This window comes from Sminthopsis crassicaudata, chromosome 3 (assembly GCF_048593235.1).
Source record: "Sminthopsis crassicaudata isolate SCR6 chromosome 3, ASM4859323v1, whole genome shotgun sequence".
In the NCBI taxonomy this organism is placed as follows: Eukaryota; Metazoa; Chordata; class Mammalia; order Dasyuromorphia; family Dasyuridae; genus Sminthopsis; species Sminthopsis crassicaudata.
The window spans coordinates 337,792,032-337,814,702 of record NC_133619.1 but is presented as its reverse complement, the minus strand read 5'-3'; the positions used below and the strand labels follow the sequence as shown (position 1 = coordinate 337,814,702).

General features: G+C 39.2%; 1 protein-coding gene and 1 long non-coding RNA gene across 2 annotated transcripts; both read left to right on the top strand.

The window, feature by feature from the left end:
* Positions 1 to 1,358: 1,358 nt before the first annotated feature.
* Positions 1,359 to 7,417, top strand: LOC141561654 (uncharacterized). Its single transcript, XR_012488104.1, has 2 exons — positions 1,359 to 1,739; positions 3,411 to 7,417. It is a non-coding gene; the product is annotated as an uncharacterized LOC141561654 (long non-coding RNA).
* Positions 7,418 to 11,735: 4,318 nt separating this feature from the next.
* LOC141562095 (uncharacterized) lies at positions 11,736 to 20,664 on the top strand. Its single transcript, XM_074302107.1, has 6 exons — positions 11,736 to 11,879; positions 14,920 to 14,969; positions 16,576 to 16,674; positions 17,095 to 18,278; positions 20,176 to 20,244; positions 20,377 to 20,664. The coding sequence occupies exons 2-6, from the start codon at positions 14,939 to 14,941 to the stop codon at positions 20,662 to 20,664; spliced, it is 1,671 nt and encodes a 556-aa protein (XP_074158208.1). The 5' UTR covers positions 11,736 to 11,879; positions 14,920 to 14,938.
* The last annotated feature ends 2,007 nt before the right edge of the window (positions 20,665 to 22,671 follow it).

The following is a 22,671-nucleotide window of genomic DNA, read 5'->3' as shown; positions in this document are numbered from 1 at the left end:
CCTGTGACTCTGGGACCAAGAACTCCAGACATCTATAAGATCTACTAACATCAGAGTACAAAGGAAGATCCCAATAAGAGATTGTGTTTTTTCTAATGCTTCCCAGGAAATTGTGATTAATATTTAAATTTCTGTTGGCTGAGATTCAGGCAGTGATAAATAATTTTCTAATTAAGGCAAGTCAGGTTTAGGGATCTTGGAAGAAGACAAAAGGCAGAGTTATGAGGAAGAGAGAAGGAGAAGATGATAGAGAATGATTTTTATTTATTGTTATTTGGTCATTTTACTTGTGTCCAACTCTTTATGACCCCATCTGGGGTTTTCTTGGCAAAGATAATGGAGTGATTTGCCATTTTTTTCATCAGCTCATTTTACAACTCGGATTACAGAAATCGAGGCAAATACAGTAGAATAACTGGCCTAAGGTTATTTAGCTAGTAAATATGAGAAGCCAAATTTGAACTCCGTAAAATGAATTTTTCTGACTCTAGAGCCTATCATGCTATCTACTGAACCACCTAGCTGCCACAAAGAGTAATGGAGAGGAGGAAAATTTTCAAGGTCTGTTTCATTAGTTCCAAATGGATAGTAATAAATAAGGAATAAGGATGGTAATAATGCAATGTCCTACCAAGAGAAGAAACCACACTTGTCCTCAGATCAGCTTTTTCTTTTACAATTCACACATATTCCAAAGCTCCAAGAAACAGCCTACAAAATTCCTTTGACCTACCCATGGCCTGAATATAAATGTTTCCTCTCTTAAAATAAAGACAGAGCCTATGACTAAAAGCTCAGTTATTTTGGCCTTGCTAAGAAATATTGAATCTTCTGTCCAAAGGACCTACCCAAGAGTAAGAGAGGTAGAGAACCAACAACAAATGAGTGCCTAATGTAACACCAAGGAAGAAATGTTTATCTTGAATAACAAAGAATTAAGAACCACTATTACTCTCTAGAAAACTAGATGGGATCATGGATAGAATGGAGTCAGGAGGACTCAAGTTCAAATATGGCTTCAGACATTTACTGTGTGACCCTGAACAAATCACTTAATCCTGTTTCCCTCAGATTTTTCATCTGTAAAATGAGTTAAAGAATGAAATAGCAAACCATTCTAGTATCTCTGTCAAGAAAACCCCAAATGGAGTTACAAAGAATCAGATGTTACTAAAATGACTGAATAGTAACAAAATATCATTTTCTGAGTACTCCTATTGACTCTGACTGTGCCCCTGGAGATGGATGGTCCAGCACTGACTACAAGTGAACAAAGGACAACTGATGCTTTATGATGGTTGGGGCCACCTCAATACCCCTCCCTGGGTTTAAATGCTCAAAGTTTCAGTCTCGTTAGAGCAAATATCTGAGGAAGCACATACAGTTTTCTCAAACATCCTAAAGACTCAGTCTTTTCAGGATAGAGTACAATACAATTTTTCTGAGAATACTGATTTCACTTTGAGTTATTTTATTTTTAATGGGGACTGTCAACCTCTTCAGCCTCCCATTTTTGGAGGACACTTGCAGCTACCAAGAAGCAAAAGCAGGAAAGGGCTAACTAATATTCCAGGACCTTTGGACTATCTGATATTCCTGTTCTTTAAGTTCTTAACTAGTGAGAAAACTGGTGAGCTCTCATCCGAGTTCTTCACATTCCTTTTAAGCTTGTTTTCCCCAAAGAAAGCCTTGAAAATTGTAAAAAGAAATGGAGAAAAAAACCAGAATACTTCCCAAAGGTGAGTACTTAGTTTTTTGAGGGTTTTTTTTTTGTTTGTTTGTTTTTTGTTTTTGTTTTTTTTGCAATCAACTTGAATGATCTCCCCTTCCAATTTCTTTAATCATTTTTTTTTTTGTGGTGCTAATCCCATTTCTATTATAAATTCCAGAATGAACTTGGTATAGTGGAAAAATTATTTACAGCTATCTCTTTTACAGTGTGATTTTCTCCATTGCAGTTTCAAAATATTGAGGGTTGGCATAGAAATTAAATGGGGATTTGGGGGGGAGTTTTGCAGAAGCCACAGATGACATGCAAAGGCCAGTAAATTACATAGAAAACTCAAGAGTTAAGAGACACAGAAATGCATAAAATATATGTATAGTATTGGATATTAACATATTTTATTTTTAAATGCCATAAAGAATGCAAAAGCCAGCAGACACTACACAAAGCTAGTATTTTTACTTAACATTGACCTACACATAACCTATTACCAAATATTTAACCCAAATTTTATAATAAGCTAATGTAAACATCCCATAAAAGAAAAAGAAAAGATATTCAGACTTCTCTGATAAGAATGGAGGGTCAAAAATTTTATGCAGATTTTCTATATCACTAGGACACTGCAATGCTAATCTCCACAATGTGGAAGTGAAAACTGTAACCTTTAGTCAGAAGACATAACTTTTAGTCTTGCTTCTGACATTTAAATAACTCTATGACTCTGGCAAGTTGCTCAAGTGCCCTGAATTTTGGTTCCCTAATTTAAAACCTTGATCATTTTATCAACCATATTATTTAAAGCAAGTCCCTTAATCTTTCTTTCTGACCATTTCCCCATCTATGAAATGGCAATAAAAATGTTTACATATCTTGCCTCTCAAAGTTGCTGGGAAGAATACAAATGCTTTGGAAAGCATCAAGCAAGCATTATATGAGTATGATTTTTCTGTTGGCACCCACTTCCTGCCAATAAAGTGATGGATTTAAAATGCAGAATGAGACACATTTCTGGAAAAGACTGGAAATTTGTTTCACTGGATTATGCGTATCTATTCTAAAGGTTTTCTTTTTCTGTTTTATTATTCAATTGAAAAAGGGGAATGGGGATGAAGAGACAATAAATGTTTTTAAAGTAGATGAATGGGGATAAGCTAGGTGGCTAAGTGGATAAAACACTGGCTCTGGAGACAGGAGGATCTGGGTTTAAACCTAATCTCAAACACTTACTAGTTGTTGTGATCGTAGGCAAGTTATTTAATTCAGAATGCCTCCAAAAAAAGATGATGAATAATGATAATACAAAAATTAATACTGAAATAAAAGGGAGATGGAAATATATATATGTATTCATGCATACAAATATACATATATTAATATATACAAATATTATTTTAAAATATAATTTTTTTCTCACCTGTCAAATGAGGAGAATATTTGCTGAAAGTGCCAGAATATGAACTTTTTGCATGGATCTAATAAGTATCAATATATATATGAAAGTGATTTGAAAACTATTTAATTTCTATAATAAAGGTCAGATTTTTTTCTATAATAAATATCAGGTTGACTTAAGTCCTAGCCACCCTTCCACTGCTTACTACTTCACAGATGCCTTTTACATACACAATATATGTAGATACTTTTATTTGATTACCTCATGCAATTTCTTCTTCATTAGCAGAATTGATCCTGTGTCCTCGAAAAGGCCTCTATCCATGGACCTCATCAATAATTTTATCACGCCCCCAACACCGTATTTCACTGAAATGGAAACAAGGCCAAAGGTCTACAGATCACACATCCCACTTTAGCCACCAAGCTAGAACCAACCAGTCATCATTTCATCCTTCCAAGTGGACTGAATCAAAACCTGAACCCTGGATCAAACACCTAATCAGATCTCCACACCACCCCCACACTAACCACATGGCACTGTCTGTGCCATTGCCCTATCTTCAACAACAGGCCAGAGCTAAATCAACACTACACATTAAAAAGAGTGCTGGGATCCCAGTTATGACTTTACCTAGGCCTAAAGTTAGGGCCAAGAAAACTGAGAAATCCTTAAGAGCAACCAAACACAAACTTATACTTCCACCTAGCTCCAAACATCAACCAGAGTCTCCTTTGAACCCTGACCCACTGAGTCCAGGGGATCCCCTAAGTCCTGACCACCTTCCTAAGATTTTTCCAAGTACTGACCATCTAATGGAGGATCTGATACATTTCCATCAGAAGCTTCCATCTCGATCAATCTCCAGTCCTCAGGTTAAAATTCCACCAAGTAGTGGCCATAGGTCCAAGGCTGATGCCGAATCCCAAACATGTCCTGGCTCTCAGGCAGTCACCACATTTGTGCCAATGAGCCCTTGTAAACAGACTAAAACTTCACCAAAGTCCAGACGCCAAGTCAAGACCTCAAGTTCCCTAGCAAGATTATACAATCATGAGCCCAAGGCTACAGCTGCACCATCATCATCTTTTCCTGATGACTATCTTTCAAGAGCCACAGCTTTGAAATCATCAGGCCCTGTGGGCAAAGCCTCAAAGGAATCTCGGACCCACCTTAGATCCACAATAGTGATGTCCTTGCTTCGATTACCTGAGCGCCAGTCCAGAGCCTCCATGACTATGTCTTCATCCCAACTAAATCAGAGAACAAGATGCAAGACTGCAAGTCAAACTGAGAAGAGGTACAGGTCCAATACCCAAGGCTCGGTTCAAGCAGAAAAAGGACAAAGGGAAATAATGTCAGCATCAAAAGACTACCAGACCATGATTTCATTAAACTCAGATCAGGAAGTTGCCCTAGTTCCACTGGACTTAGACACCAAGAACACAATTCTACCTGATTCTGATGACCAGGTGACCCCTCCATTCATCCCTGACCTGGACCAAGCTGAAGTTGAGGATATTACAAATGCAAATATCCAAACATTTCCAGCAGAACCAGAGGAAAAAGTGGCATATACAACTGACAAGCAGGATATGACTGTAACAGGCCAGGATCACAGGGCAACACCTCCACTGACATTAGACCAGCAGGAAAAATCTCTCAGTGACCAGGATTGTGTATCCACATCACCACCTGGATCTGACCAGCAAGCTGAGGAAACACAGGACTTCAAAGAACAAGAGTCTTGGGAAGAAGTGTCACCAAAAACAAACCAGCAAACCATAATTTTAACAAACCAGGAAAAAAAATCACCTGAAATAGATCATCAGACTATAATTTTAGCAGACCAGGAAGCAAAGTCACCAAAACCAGACCACCAGACTATAATTTTAACAGACAAGGAACCTGGAGCAAGATTTTCTCTGGGCTTAGACCAGGAGGACAACATTCAAACTGGCCCTGAGCTGCTGGACACCCTTCACCTCAGAATGGACCATAAGGTTGAAGAGGAAACACCTGGTTACACTGTACATGTCTCAATTCAGTTGAAGAAAACAGGCAAAGAAAAACTGGAAAAAATGCTACCAACACCACACAGCCAAGATACAACTTTGATAGTCTGGGACAATGGGGTACCTGTAGCGGGCTTAGACAGTCAAGACAACATTACTTCTGGCCCTGAAAACAAGTCCTCAGCTCCAGCAAGTCCTGACCACCAGGAGAAGAACATACTAGAGCACAATGCTCATGTTTTATTTCCAGTGGAAATAGCCCCCCAGGAAACAATATCACAGGTAAAAGACCAGCAGCATATGGAACCAGTTGATTGGGATTTCTGGGAATCACCCCTTTCCCCGATCATAAGCAACCAAGAGACCCTAATTGACTCTAATTGTTGGGGCACACCTCCACCCCATCCTAACCACCAAACTGCAAATAGACCAGATTCTAATACTGTCACCTCTCCTCAAACAGAAGAATGTTGGGAAACATTACCACAGGGAAGTGACCATAAAGCTATAACATTGTCCAATATTGATCATAGGGCAACAACTTCTCATTTGTCCTCAGGTCCCCAGGATCAATTTACCCTACCTTCCTCTGACCACCAGACCATACTCTGCACCAACCTTGAACACTGGGCTGAGAATATATCAGACCCCATTTGTCATGTGTCCCTTCAAGTAGAACAAGAATCCTGGGAAATTACACCATTTAGAAATGATGACCAGGACAAAACACTGTCAAATCAAGATTGTACGAGACCTCCAATAGATTTGGATCAGAAGAATAATATTTTATCTGACCTCAACTACCAAAGCATATCTTCCATGAGCCCTGAAAATCCAGCTGATCCTATTGCCCATATCTTGTTACAAACTGAACAGCAACATCCAGAAACAATGGCAGCCCAGCAGGACATAGGCTCAGAAGTCCAGAATCACCCATCAATATCCACCCTGACTTTAGAACCCCAGTATTCAATCCCATGTGACCCTGTGTCTGAGGCCATGCTTCCATCTAGTCCCAACAAACAGAAGGAAGATACACAAGTTGTCTTTAGCCATTCCTCAACTTCAACTGAACTAGAGCACTGGGCAATTAGGCATCCAAGAACTCATCAGGCTACAACTCAAACAGGCCAGCATAAAAGGGCAATTCCCCTGAGTTCAGATCCCCAGGACACAAATCTAGATGTGCTCAAATGCCGTGCCATATCTTTACCCATTGTTGAACACAAATTGAAGGATGCTTCAGACTCCCAATCCCAAGCCACACTTCTTCCAGACTTCCAAATAGTATCAGTGGAGTTAGACCATAAAGTTACTCTATCCACACCCAAGTCCCAAGACTTTCTTCCATGCAATTCTGAAAAACAAACTGAAACCACTTTTCACTCTACAAAGATCCAGAGCAAACTTCCAAGAAGTCTGTTTCATACTCACAGGGCTGTGCCAGGTGCCAACTATAGGCTCACACCTCCACTGGGGGCTGGCCACCAAAGTGAGCCTTCAAAAAGCCAAAGCTATCAGAGTAAAGTCGAACTGAGCTCTAAGTATCAAGATCAGCTTCAGACTAGATTCCAATCCCAAACGCAGATAGTAAGAAACAGAAGAATTCCATGGTGCTTAAATTACATCAAACCATATAATGTCGAGGGGGGATTTGTCCCTAATAGAATCATTCAGACCATCATCAATTCCATTCCTCAGCAGGAAATTAAAAATGACATCTGTAAGCAGATTCTTCTGCGAAGGATGAGGGTGTCTCCCCTTTTTCATAAAGATGGAAGACTTTTCACCACTTATACAGTCTGTTTAATCTGTACCTCCTGGATACCAAATGGCTGTTCACATATGCAAGACATGAGACACCCTTGTGAGGCACGACTTCTGGCCATACCAACCCCTCTGCCTGGTCCTAAGGAGGAACTAGGGGTGAGATTTGTTCTCCAAGTGCCCAAGGGCAAATTTCCTGTTCACAAACAACAAAACACTCGCAGCAAATCACACAGACCCTTGTACCATTCATCGGGCATACATTGTTCTTCCCCGTCTGTGCCGTCCCTTTCACCAGCAAAGGAAAGATTGCTTCAATATATGCTTAGTAAGGATCCACACCTAATGGGGAGGAACTCCTCCAAAGGGAGATCCTTTCATGGAGGGGAAATGAAGAGGAAGAGCAGCAAAGGAGAGGGCCTGAAGCCTACTAAGAGACTTTTCAAGTCTCTTCGAGAGATATTTCAAATGAAGCAAAAAAGACATTAAATTATCATCTTTTTCTCTTTGAAAGCAATTGACTCCTTGAGTTTATTTGGAACCTATATTTAATTTCTTTGCATGTTTTATTTTTGTTTTAATGTAGCAGGACAGGGAGACTTGTCTTCTTTTCAGTTCATGGTAAGGTCCAATTAAAGACACTTGTTGGGTATGCCAGGAGAAAGATCCCCATGTTCTTCTCTCTTATTCATGCCCCAGTCTAACCTCAGAGGGCAGACCGGACCCAAAATAGATCAGAAAAACCTGCCTCTTTGTTTTTATTTTATAGCACATTGATAAATATTTTTGTCCCTATAAACCTCAGTATGGCATACTGTAGTATCTAATTCCTTAGTCATATATCGGCTTCCAAGGAAATTGTGTTCTTGGTTTATAAGTTATATTTCAAAAGGTCCAGGATAAGAGCCAACTGTCCCACCTGATGAGATCAGTCAGGTTCTAGCTAGAGTTCAACAGCAAAATTTGCTAGGAGGTGGAGGGGGAGGAGAGTGAGAGGTGGGAGAGAGACAGAAAAGTTTCTCTGATATTTAAAAAAACATTGAACTATATACCATTGAGGGGGAAATTAAGGTAAGATAGCATTAGAACCTAGAATGAACCTGATTAAATTTCAATTTAATCTTATATTGATGATCAAAGTCTCTTAGAAGTTCAATCAGGAAGCCAGGACCTGGCGGAAATATCCTGTAAAAGTGAGACTTAGTGAAACCCTTTGGAGGACAAAACAGAGTTCAGTCAACAGATTTTTAAAGCACTATTTGTCAGGTACCATGCTAAACATTAGGAATACAAGTACAGGTAGATTTGTTTGTGAAACTTTAATTAGTCGATCATTCTTATCTTCTAGTAAGGTTTTTTTTCCCACAACATATGAATATGAAAATTTGTTTAGAAGTTCCATTTTAACCTATTTCAGATTGCCTGCTGAATTGGGGAAGAAGGAACAGAGAAGAGAGGAGAAAAATCTGAAACACAAGGTCTTGCAAGAGTGAATTTTGAAAATTATCTTTGTATTTGGAAAAATAAGATATTAAACAAGTTTTTTAAAATTCCATCATCTGGTTTTCTCTCATTTGGTAATGTCTCTCTAATCAGTAATAAGAACACTTCTCTAGGTACAGCATTGGAAGTCTTTCCAGTTTGATGGTAGTGTTTTTCAGTGATGTCTGACTCATCATGATCCCATTTGGGCTTTTCTTGGCAGAAATACTTGAATGGTTACTCATTTTCTTCTCCAACTCACTTCACACATGAGGAAACTGAGGCAAACAGGGTTAAGTGGCTTACCCAGGGCCACACAGCTAGGAAGTGACAGGTCACATCTGCACACAGGAAGGAGAGTCTTGACTCTAGGCCTGGCACTCTGTGCACTATGGCATCAGCTAGTTCCTCTTCTGGTTTCATAGGACTTGCCAAAACTAGCAGTTTTCCAGATCCACAGTCAACTTCATGATGTGACATCAGAGTAGGATTTTACTGCAAACTCTGTCATCTGGGAGACAGAAAAAATGAATAGTCCTGTGGGTCTAAATTTACAAAATAAGTGTATCTACTGTTCTCTCAGGTCTTCAAGTATCATTTGCAGAAAAAACATCTGCTACAATGTGCTATTGACTGGAAAAATCAAGGAGACTGAGCCCTATTTCGTGGATCCAACCTACCTTTTTAGCCTCCACTATACCTTTTGTTTACCCTGTAGTTCAGCTTATTGTATGCCTTGGTATGCCACCTGCCATCTTCATATATTTTCACAGGCTTGGAGTAGTGCCCTTCCATCTTGCCTCTGGTTCTCAAGCTCAATCATAAAGCCTCTGATCCTCCTCAAAATTTAACTTTAACTTTTATATGCTTTGTGTTTTTTTTAATGCTTGTTGCTTTGTCCAATTGATATAAATCATTTTGCTTTTGTTTTCCTTATCTCACAGCACATAGTAAATGTATAATAGTGCTGATATACTTCTGACTAATAATGTTTAAAATAGAACAATACCATCTTTATATATATATATATATATATATATATACATATATATATATATATATATATATATATATATATATATATATATATATATATATATATATATATATATATATATATATATATAACAGAACCAAAACCCCTTCAAGAATTTCTGATTAACAAATTGGAAAAAAAATGCTTTGTGGAGCTAGAAAAAATAGTAACATTCATCTGGAAGAACAAAAGGTCAAGAATATCAAGGGAATTCACTGAAAAAATAAATAAAAGGAAATTTGCCTAGTCATACCAGTCTTAAACTATATTATAAAGCAATGGTCATCAAAGCCATTTGTTATTGGTTAAGAAATAGAGTAGATGAATAGTAGAATAGGTTAAGTTCACAAGACACAATACTCAGTGAACACAGTAATCTACTGTTTGATAAACCCAAAGACTCTAGTTTCTGAGATAAGAGCTTACTATGTGACAAAATATTTCTGGGAACACTGGAAAAACAATATGTCAGAAACTTAGTATAGACCTATATCTCACACCCATATCAAAATAAGATCAAAACATGATTTAGGCATAAATATAAGCAAATTAGAATCAGATCTGTGGGAAAAGGAGGAATTTATGACCAAAGAAGAACTTGGGAACATTATGAAATGTAAAATGGATAATTTGATTACGTTAAATCAGGAAGGTCTTACACAAACAAAAAATAACCAAGGCAGCCAAGATTAGAAGGGAAGAAGAAAATTTTACAGCCAGTGTTTTTGATAAAGGCCTCATTTCTAAAATATTTAGATAATTGACTTAAGTTTATAAGACTACAAGTCATTCCCCCAATTGATTTGAAAGGATATGAACACTTTTCAGAAGAAATTTAAACCATTTCTAGTCATATGAAAAAAAATACTTAAATCACTCTTGATTAGTGAAATACAAATTAAGACAACTATATAGTACTTCATACCTCTCAGATTGGCTAAAATGACAGGAAAAGGTAAAATATTGGCGGGGATGTGGGAAAAAATGAGACACTAATACATTGTTGTTGGAGTTGTGAAATGACCCAACCATTCTGGAGAGCAATTTAGAATTATGCATACTTTTTGATCCAACACTCTTTTGGATCTGTATCCCCCAAAAAATATTAAAAGAGGGTAAAGGACCTACATGTGTAAAAATATTTTTAGCAGCCCTTTTTGTAGTAGCAAGGAACTGGAAACTGAGTGATTGTATATCAGTTGAGGAATGGATGGATAAGTTATGGTGTTATTGTTCTATGAGAAGAGATGAGCCAAGCTGATTTCAGAAAAGCATGGAAAGACCTCCATGAACTGATTCTGAATGAAGTGAAGAAAAATGAGATAACATTGTTCACAGTAACAAGAATATGTACTGATCAATTGTGATGGATTTGGCTCTTCTCAACAATATGGTAATTCAAGGCAATTCCAATAAACTTGGAATGGAAAAATGCCATCTATATCCAGAAAGAACTATGGAGACTGAATGTGGATCAAAGAGTAACATTTTCATCTTTTTGTTTGCTTTCTCATTTTTTTTTCCTTTTGATCTGATTTTTCTTGAACAACATAACTATGGAAATATGTCTAAAAGAATTGCACATATTTAACCTATGCCATATTACTTGCTGTAGTGGGGAGGGAAAAGGTAAAGGAAGGGAGATAGAAAAATTTGGAACACAAAGTCTTACAAAAATGAATGCTGAAAACTATCTTTACATGTATTTGGAAAAATAAAATATTGAAAGCTTAAAAAAAAAGAATTTCTGATTAAAACCAGGATCACCTCTAGCTGCCTTAGGAGAAATAGATTCAGGAAAGCAGCAACCTGGAATATTGTAGAATCTCACGGAATGTCTTTTTTTTCCTCCACAGCATCTTTACTCCACCAAATCTGGGTATTTTGTTCATTACAATTGGTGATATAATTCTCATGTGACTGTCCATTATATGCCTTATAAGTATTGAGGATTATATCATTCAGTATAAGGATGCCTCATAGGGCTTCAGCAAGAATTTGTTTCCTTCATGGAGAACTCTTGTCAATGGCTTCTATGACTCTGTCCTATAGATTAGGGAGAGATAAAAGCATGTAATTGAGGAAATTAAAGTATTTTATCCAGTTCAAAGTTAGGCTGCTTATTCTCACTGGCTCCATGAGATACCATAGTCAACATCTCTGAGTAACCTTGCTTGTAGCAATAACTGGTCCCCTGAAAATGGGGTGGGGCAGCTTGAGTAAAGGAGGACAAGGGAAAAATTGGTGCTTTATGATGTCAAGGCCCCCTCAAGGGAAAAATTGTGTGCTTTATGATGTCAAGGCCCCTTTTATATTTGTTGTGGATGCTGTCCCCAAAGGCTTTATTACTGTGGGAAAACTTGTCACCAACAAGAATCACAAGCAAGAATTGGGCTGGCAAAATTGCTGAGTATTAGAACATTTGAAATACCCTGCTCATCTTGGAAGTTCTTACTGGTAAGATCTTGGTCCTATGATACTCCCTCTGAGTATATGTAGTAAACTGTTTTGCAAATCTTTACAGCACTAGATAAATGCCAGCGATTATTATGGCAACCTTATATTGAGACAATTTAGGTTAGGTGGTAGATTTCCTTCACTAAACTCTCTATTCAAACTCATATATATATATGTATATATATATATACATATATATATATACATATATATATATATATTTATTTTTTTTTTGCTTTGAATGAAACTCTCAGAATCTGACATGCCCTCCTTAACCACAAATATATTCTATTTTCAAACTAAGGGGGAAGCACTGAAATATAACAAAATAGTTTTGTGTGAGGCACTGAATTTGTGTGACATCAGGCAAAATAATGAAAAAAACAGTCACTGCCTGTTAACACTATTTTTTACAGTAATTATGATAACAAAAGGGACAAGGCTATTCATACTCTTGGTTCTTATTGAATAAGATACTTACTCAGTGAATGGATATGTTAGGCAAGCAAGGATAAACATAACATTCCAATTTTATTTTTCATAGAGCTGGAAGGTCAAGCTTTTTGTTTTTGTGTCTCTAGAGAAGCCTGCCAATATAAAGGGATCTTAAATTACCTTGACCTGAAAATATCCATATGGACAATGGACCCTTACTACTATTCTGTGATGTCAGAGTCTCAGGTCCCCAGAGCAGTTGGAACCATAGTACTAAGGGTCCTAAAAGGGACCCAAGACACTGTCCACTTAGTTTTCTGTGTCTCTTGAGATCTAACCTTTTTAGGAGTAGAGTGTGTGTGTGTGTGTGTGTGTGTAGCTTATTTTTATTTTCTTAATTCATTTTACATGTTGATTTTTAAAGCTCTATAAATTAAAAAAAACAAAAAACCTGAACCCTCAAGAATTCCTTGGAATTATACTATTCTCAAGTTCATTGTCATTAGGGCATTTGGAATACCCTGCTTCCTGTTCTTGCAGATTTTATTGGTGAAAAATGCTGAAGAAGAGGGAAAAGTGACCTGGGGAGGGATGAATGGAGTGTAAGGTCACTAAGATGATTAAGAGAAGAAAATGGGAGTTTTGAAAAGAAATATCTCCTGCCCATTTTAGCTATAACTGTATAATAATCAAAATAGTTTGAGAAAGGTATCCTATAATTTTCTTCAATTTCAAAATAAAATGTATTCAGAAATGTAAACCATATGTTTAAAATTGACATCAGTAACTGGATAGTTCAAAAGAATGATTGAGCAAAGCTGAGTATGATTTGACTAAAAAGTAAAATTGTCTAGGAAAAGGTAAAAATAATAATAATGCTATATGAATAAGATACAGAGAAAGAACAAAGCATTAGGGGGAAGGAGAGCTGGCAATTCTGAAAAACCTACTCACATCAGGAATAAATTAAATAGGGAACAATACACATACATAGGCACAGACACACACACCCCATAGAAGGTATATCATTCTCCACAATTTATAAAGAAATAAGAGGGTAAGCAATAAAATAAGGTAGGGTACAGAAGGTTGTAGAGATTTATGGCAGTGAGACAAAATGTGTAGATTAATGGGAAGAGAATAACGATAGAGGGAAAAGGGCAGGAGAGAAGATAAGGGAAGGATCCACGTATATGTATGCATGTATATATATATATATATATATATATATATATATATATATATATATATATATATATATATATATATATATATATATATATATATTCTTGGGAGAGATGAGGATGATGAAAGGGGGAAAAAGAATAAAATAAAAAGTACACAGAAGAGAACAAAATAACCTATAAGGAAGCAAAGATGGAACAATCATGAAAATAATTTCTTTTATTACTATATATGCTTTCTTTAAGTGTAAATTTATTGTTACATATTGTGATTCTTCCCTGATATTCTGCTAGGCATATGACAATTTAAAAAAAATTTCCCTTTTTTGTCTTTCTCTTTCTATTTTGTATTTAATTTTAAATCAATAAATATTTTTTAAAAATAAAATAAGATGCATTCATCACTGTGGGACATAAGAATATGAATACATACAGGAAAACTCCTTGGGGCAGCACAGTGGATAGAGGACGACCACCCCTGGAGTCAGGAAGACCTGAGTTCAAATACAACCTGAAACACTTAACACTTCCTAGTTCTGTGACCCTGGACAAGTCACTTAACCCCAATTGCCTTGAAAACAAAAAGCAAAAAACCAACCTCATTAGGCATGGAGGAGTGATTTAAGGGATTTCAGCCTGAGCTAGCCTTTGGGAAATATATGACATTCTCCTGACTCTGGGTAAGTTGATTTCTATGAGGCTGGGAAAAGAAATATTGGGCCAAAAAATATGACACCTGACATCAAAGGAGGTTGAATTAGAAATCTCTGCTTTGACATTTTGTCTTTTTAACATGCTAAAAAGTGACCCCCTGAAAAGGGGATAGCTTTCTTCTTTTCTCAGTGAATTTTGTTTAGTTACACAAGTGAGTTTTTTTTATCTTTCCCTTAGAGGAACTATTACTGGAAATTGTGGGGGGGGTCACCCTGGGTTGAGGAGGGGAGATGGGGTTGGACCCTTAGAAAAAGTTTGAAAGACTTAGAAAGCAATGAGAGAATGTGTGTGTGTGTCAGAGAGACAGAGAGAGTCAGAGACAGAGACACAGAAGACAGAGAAGTAGAGACAGACAGACAGAGGAGAGAGAAAGAGAGACAGACTGACAGAAGAAACGAAAGGGAAGAAGAAAGGAAGGAGGGAGGAAGAGATAGAGACAGAGAAAGAGACTGAGATAAACACAGAAATAAAAACAGAGTTCTGCTTTAGCCAGTCTTATCCATTCTATCCCTGTGAATGGTAAGGTAAGGCTAGAAACACCTTTGTCTCCAAATAGAGGCTACAGTGTTCCCAGGCAGACTGGGTTAGGGTTTAGAAGCAAAGCTGAAGTGAGTCATCAGTCCAGCTAGCCTTTTAACTGAATGATCATTTGAAAAATTCACTGGAAGACAAATTTGACACTTTGCATTAATACTTTGTTTCTCAAGGAGACCTTTTGGAAGAAAAATGGAGAGAAGACCTAAGATTTTTCCCAAAGGTGAGAACTTAGGTTTTCAGTCATCCTAACTGGGTCCCCATCACATCTTTCCTTCGCTACTTTTTTTTTTTTGGGGGGGGGAGGATAGAGTGAGCTTTTGTTCATCTATTTTACCATGCTCCTATAAGAATATGCAGAATAAAACTTAATGTAGCGGGAAGACCACTGACTGGAAAAAAAAAAAAGTGAGACCTGAACATCTTGTTCTAGCTTTGTGCTGGATATATTAGCCATATAGCCTTGTCCCAGTCATTTTAAATGTTCTGAATTGCTATTTCCTGGGTTTGAGTCCCAGCTACTACCTATCATTTACTATCCATAAAAACTTTGAGTAAATGAGAGTAACTTCTTACAAAGAACTTTAAAGGCAGAATATAATAAATCATAGTTATATTATATGATATAATAAAGCATATTAAATGATAAAGTATAAAATACTTTTTCTTTCCTCATCTATAATATTGAAATAGTGATATATGCCTTGTCCTATGAGCTTAGCAGTTTAGCAAACCAGGAAGCAAAGTCTTCCTGGTTTAAAAGAAGACACAAAAAGTGCTTTGAAAATGCACAAAGTATGACAAAAAAATTCAAGTGGTTTTATAGATAAAGATACATGCATATATTATATGTAATATATAATTACATATACATATATACACATAATATACTTATATTTTAGGTGTATGTGTATATGTGTGTTTCACTCATTTCACTTCTTTTCAATTTACTAAATATTTTGAAAAGCATCCTAGCACTGTGTTAAGTTGACTATATACAAAGTAGGCTATTTAGAAAGAGAATTTTTTTTTTTTTTTTTGGCAAGGCAATTGGGGTTAAGTGACTTGCTCAAGGTCATAACAGCTAGGCCAGGTTTGAACTCAGGACCTCCAGACTTCATGGTCAGTGCTCTATCCACTGCATCATCTTGCTGCCCCTGTATTTTCTATTTAGGAGGAAAAACCATGTATACAGTTAGGGAAATATAAAATATATGTAGAGCCAAAACAACGGAATTTCCAGAAGAGTGAAAAGGGGCTGAGGAGGGGAGAGTAGAAAAGGAGGAATACTGACAAATGGGAGAATCTGGCCTATGTAAAGTGGGAGATGAGTTAAGCTTTGAATGGGGTTAGGGATTGCAAGAAGTGGAGGTCCAAAGGGAGAGCATTCCAGATAGAGCCTTGGGTGACAAGAATAACAAACTGATCGTCATGAAGTAGAGTAGGAAGAGGGTGGAGGGCAGGGTAAGATAATCAGCCAGATGATGAAGTGCTCTAAATAACAAAAAGAAAACACTTAGGGATAGCTAGACAGCACAGTAGATAGAACATGGGCACTGGATTCAGGTGCACCTTAGTTCAAATCCAGCCACAGATACTTAATACTTAACCCCGATTATCTCAAAAAAAAATTAAAAAAAAAAGGTGGGAGGGTGGGAGGGTGTTTGTGTGTTATCTTAGAACAGTAAGGAAGTTATTTGGTCAGATTTGTTCTTTAGAAATGACAGTTGAATGCTTAGTTGTTTTTCCCATATGACATAGTGGGTGAAGAGTTTTTTTTTTGTTCTGTTTTGTTTTGCCTTTATACCTATTATCTTCCTTACCAACAGAACTGGTCCATTTCCCTCGGAAAGGCCATCAGAACAAGACTCCATCAGTACTGTTACCGTGTCCCCCACATCGAGTTTCCCCTCTCTGGGAACATCGCTGTAAGTCCAGGGCTGAGCAGATACCCCACCTCAGCTACCAAGCCAGAGTCACTGAAATGCCATCAGCCCCTACGTTCAGGAATGCTGAGAGAGTATCCTCAACACCACTGCTCAGGCAGCTGGCCATGTCCTCCCATCTGTCCCACACTGATCACAAGACAATGGCTGTCCTTTTACCCTGTCTCCACCACCGAAATCTGGCTAAACCATCCCCTCGGTATAAACACCGGGCGCTGGCTTCAGTTATACCTTTTCCGAGGTCTAATGTTAGGGCCAAGAAAAACTCTCTGAAATTAATGGCTGATGAACAAAGTATAACGCCTTCACCTGGTCACAAAAATGAGCCTGGCTGTCTACTAGACTCTGACCACCATTTTTTGACTCACTCAAGCCCTAACCACTTTCCTAAAATTTTCCCAGGCTACAAAAATCGGACTGAGATCATCACACACCCTGACCAAAAAGGTTCATCTCCATCAACTTCTGCTCACAAGGCTGACGTTTCCTTAGGCGAGGGTGACAAGACCAGACCAGGACCTGCCAGCAGAGCCCACTTAGACTCTCACACAGGAAGCAAATCCGGGCCAGTGACCACTGCCCAACCGACTAAACCTTCCTTAAGACACAGACGAAGCCAGGTTAGAACTGCCACTATGTTGTTAGGAATTAACAAGAAGGGAGACAGACCTACAGCTTCAACCTCTTCTCATTGTCTTAAAGACTGGTCCAAGGCCAAAAGTTTGAAACCACCAGATCTGGCCAAAGTGTTGAAAAAATCACATTCTGACCTCTGCCCCAGAAACATGGTATCCCTTTCAGGGTACACTAAATCCGAGTCCAGAACGCTGACTCTCTCATCACATCCGGAGCAGAAGAACAAGGGTACAAGTGCACCCAGTCCTGGCCACAAGACCACATTTCTGAGGGAGGTGGAGTCCTGGGAAGAAGCAGTAATGCCACTGACAGATGACCAGATCACATCGGTAGCAGACAAAGATCATGACTCAGTGCCTCTGCTGAATCAGGTTAACCCAGAATTCTGGGACACACCAAATGTGGTCTCAGAGGCTAAAGATTTACCAGATCCAAATATTCCTTTTATGCTTCAAGCGGAACAAGACCTACGGGAAAAAATGACAGAGGAAATGGAATACCAGGCAATAATCCCAGCAAGCAGACATCACGAGACAACGCACCTGCTCTCAGCCTCACAAGATGGCTCATCTGACCGGTGGGCCAAGCTTACCCCAAGCCCTTCTCACCAGGAGGAAGCCACACCACGCCTCTTTGCCAATGTCTCCGTCCAAACAGATCAAACCTCTCTGCTCCATGTCTCAGTTCAGACCGAAGAAGGGAGCTGGCCAACAATGCTATTAGGAATAAATCATCAGGTCACAACTTGCATAGGCTCAGCTCATGGGGCAACATCTCCATTGGACTTAAATCCCAAGATGACAGTCTCTGGTCTCAATGACTATCCCATAGCCCCACAGAATTCAGTCCACCAGGTGACTGGAAATATAGTAGATATCAATCCTCTTCTCAGGCTTCAAGCAGAGCGAGATGCACTGGGGGAAATGGAACAAGAAACAGACCTAGATCAGGTCACGTTTTTCATAAATGAGGATCACAGGCCAATGGATTTAGACCGTCAGGACAAAACTCTACTTGGCTCAGACTACCAAGATACAATACAGACCAGTCAGGATCCTGGGACTATATCTCCAATGGCCTTAGGCTCACAGAAAAGAATACTACCTAAACCTGGCCAACACGCTATATCTCTAACAAATGCTTACAACTTAACTAAAGAGACACATGGTCATCTTGCCTGTGTTTCAGTTCAAAAAGCACACAAACCCTATGATAAAATGCCAAAAACATATCAGCAGACTACAGTTCTAATAGATCGGGATTGTGGTGCGGCATTTTCACAAGGCTTAGATTCCAAAGATACACCTCAACCTGGTCTTGACCATCAGTCCATGTATCCACCCAGCACTGACAATCGGTCTGAGGATTTATCAGTATTGGATATCCAACTCACGTTTCAGAAAGAACAAGAAATAGCACTGAGAACACACCATCAAACCACTTTGGTGACAAACCAAGAGCCTGGGGTTCCTTTCAACTTAGCCACCCAGAATAAATCTTTACCTGTCTCTGACCACTGGGTTACAACTCCATCAGCTGCACTAGCCTTAGGCCCACAGAACAAAATCTCTGAAGCTGCTCAGTGCCCCATGGTTCTAACAAGCCCTCATCACCTAAACCATGCTATTCAAGGCCACCTTCTTAAAATCTCTGTTCCAAATCGAGACCAAACAATGCCAAGGAGGACAGACCAGCAGGCCACAACTTTAAGAAGCCAAGTTCATAATGTAACGGTGCCTCTGCTGGTCTTGGACTCCCAGGGTACCCTTTCACCGAGCCTTGACCACCAGGCCACATTTCCACTTGGCTCTGCCCACCAGGTTTGGAATATACCAGATCCCAAAGTCCAATTCACAATCCAAGAGCAATCGACTTCCTTGGGAGAGGTGGTACAGAAAACACACCACCAAACCCCAATGCTGGTAGACCAGAGTTGGGGGATAATAACACCATGGAGCATAGACTCCCAAGGCAAAATTTCATCTGCCTCTGACCCCCATACCACAACTCTAAGAGGCCAGGATCATAAGACCACACCTTCACTCACGTTAGGACCACAGAACAAAACCCTGTCTGAGCTTGACCAACAAGTCAAGGATGCCCAAAGTCCTGTCACCAAAGACTTCATTCAAACAGGACAAGAGTCTTGGGAAACAATGTCACAGAGAAGAGACCACCAGGCCATGACAGTTCCAATGCATTTAGACACCCAGGATAAATCCATCCGTGGCCTTGACCGACAGACTTCAGCTCTGACAAGTCAAAATTATGAAAAAATACCTGCAATGAATAAAACCCAATTCAAGCCTGAAAATGGTATCAAACCTCAAGTATATCAACTAGTTGAAGATCCCCAAGGCCAGATTCTCCAGTCCTCGTTGAAAACAGAACAAGATCCTCAGGACCCAATACCTGCAGGAACAAATAACCAGACCACAATATTAAAAGGCCAGGTTCGTGGAGCTGTACCTCTACTTGCTACTCTCTTGGAGATTGACCAGCAACTGTCCACACCACCATCTCCTCACCACCAGGTCAAGGACGCACCAAACCATGTCCCTGAAATCTTAATTCAAACAGAACAAGAGCTACTCAAAACAATACCACCAAGAACAGACCACCAAGATTATGGAACAACTCCAGCAGATTCAAGTCCTGTAGGTCTTGACCATTGGGCCTCATCTCGAAATAGCCCTAACCAACAGGATAAAATGGTTATAGATCACCCTGCCCATGTCACACTTCAGGAAGATCTGAATCACTGGGAAATATCACAGGAAAAAGACCTCAATCATATAAATCTAGTAGTTGAGGATTTCTCAGACTTGCCTCCTTTCTTGGATGTAGGTAACCAAGAAAGAACTCGACCTGACCTTGACAACTGGGACATACACTCACCCAGTGTTTCCTGTCAAGGTAAGGATGCGCAATATCCTAAAGCATTGGCTTCACCTCAGTCAGAACAAGACCAAAGAAAGTCAATACCACAAGGAATAGAACCTAAGACCATAACGCTTACAAGCCAAGAAATACCTCTACTGGCCTTAGGCCTACAGGATCAGACTCTACCACTCCCTGACCATAAAGCCATCCCTCAAACCAACCCTGAACAGTCAGCTGAAGACACCTCAAACTCTGTTACTCATGTCTGTCCTCAAATGGTGCAAGAGCCCTTGGAAAAGCCACCAACGGCAAAAGGCCAACAGCCTGCAGCTCCATCAGTCCAAGATCCTGACACAGCACCTGCAGTGGGCTTCCAGGAAGATAAAGTACAGCCTGCTCTCTATCATCTCATCTGTTTACCCAGTCCTGACCATCAGTCAGAGGGTAAGCTGACATTCAGCGTCCATGCCTCAACTCAAACAGAGACAGAGCAAGACCTTTGGAAAACAATGCCAGAAAGAAAAGGTCCCCAGGCCAAAGCACAGAGAGACCCGGATCATGAGGCGACACCTCTTTCAAGTTCAGACCAGGATGAAGTTCTTACCAACCCCAGGCTCCAGGCCATACCTTCAATTAACCTCTGTGAGCAGACAGGGGATATACAAAGTCCCATTGTCCATATTTCGCTTCAAACTGACCCAGAACTCTGGGAAACAATTCCACCTGGAATGGACAACCAGACCACAACTCAAAAAGCTCCAATACTTCCAGGAAGCTTAGATTCCCACAAGACATCTCTATTTGACTCCAATTACCAAGACACAAATATGCTCAGTCCTGACCAGCAGGCAGGGGATATACAAAGGCCCGTTGTCCACGTCTTCCTGGAAAAAGAGCCAAAGAATTGGGAAACAATGCCACCAAGAATAAACCACTATCAGGACACAACTGTCAAAGGCCAAGGTAATGGGTCAATACCTCTCCTAAGCTTAGACTCCCAGGGCAAAACTCTATCTACCCTCAATCTCCAGGACACAAGAAAATTCATCCCTGACCAGATAATGGTGCCTGTGCAAAACTCCAATGCCCACATCTCATTTACCACTGAACCAAAGTACAAAGAAACAATGCTACTAAGAGGCAACTATCAGGTGACAAATCACGTAAGTCAGGTTAATGGGTCAGTATTTCCACTGAGCTCAGTTTCCTGGGACCCAAATCATTCTAACTCTAATCACCAGGCTATTGCTCCTCCAATCAACCCTAACCACAAGACAGAGGTTGCCTCAGATCTCCACACCCATGTCACAACTACCTCAAACAACCACCATTTGCCAAAATTATCAATTAACTTAAATCACAAAGTCATGCCCAAATTCATTACCAACCTCAAGCCTAAGCAAGGGAAGCAGAATCCATGGTGTTTCAAATACATCGAACCATACACTGTTGACGGAACAGCTATTCCTACTGAAGTTATGCAAACAATCATTAGTTCCATCCCTCAAGAAAGAATAAAAAATGATATCTCAAAACAGATTCTCCTAAGAAGGATGAAAGTATCTTCAGCTGTTCAAAGTGGTCAACGGATCTCCTCTAGTTACCCGGTTTGTTTGATCTGCGCCTCCTGGATTCCAGATGACTGTCCCCATGTTCAGAACATGAAATATCCTTGTGAGGCACAACTGCTGGCCATACCAACCCCTCTGTCTAATGCTAAGGAGGATATGGGTGTGAGATTTGTCTTTCAAACGCCCCAGACCAAACGCTTTACAATTGTTCTCCCAGAAATGCATTACATTTCACAAGCATCTTCACATCATTCAGCATCCTCTTCATCTTCACACTCAGATGAATCTGTGAGGGCCCCTTTACCCCTGAAACATCAAACCTCGATGCCATCCCCTGTCCCCGAAGGGCTAAAGACTCTTAGCTTTATAATGGACAAGTATAACCAGCCAGTGGGGAAAGCCACATTTAGAAGTCAACAGTCACCCCCAGCTATAAAACCCATGAAGTGCAGCAGCAGAGAAGATGAGCCAAAGAAACATCCGATATTTTTCAAGTCTCTGCTAGAGAGATTTCAGTTGAGGCAAAAAGTAAATTAAATGGCTAACTTTTCCTCTTTGAAAAGAATTGACTCTGTGTATATTTGAAATTTGTGTTTCATTTTGTATCTCACTTTTAAAAAAATGTAGTTTGATAAGTTGAGGATAAAGCCATCTTTTTAATTTAGGAACAGCTCAATTTAGAACTCTCTTAATTTTGAGAGTGAGAAAAACTTCATGTTCTTTCCAACTTCTTATGCTATTGTCTAGCCTCTAGTCAAACAAATTATACTCAAAATGAATATATTTCATTTTGGCACAAACAAAACAATGCAGCCATTGTTTTGGAAGCAGGAAGCTAGGGAAAAAATCTTACAGCCAGTTTTTTTGTGATAAAGGCTTCATTTCTAAA

Bases quoted from the DNA above. Each gene is read 5' to 3' on its own strand.
- LOC141562095 (XM_074302107.1), top strand. From the start codon at position 14,939: ATGGAGAGAAGACCTAAGATTTTTCCCAAAG. The intron at 16,675-17,094 runs GTAAGTCCAGGG...AAATTTTCCCAG, and splicing joins CCCTCTCTGGGAACATCGCT to GCTACAAAAATCGGACTGAG. The intron at 18,279-20,175 runs GTCACGTTTTTC...TCTTGGATGTAG, and splicing joins AAGAAACAGACCTAGATCAG to GTAACCAAGAAAGAACTCGA.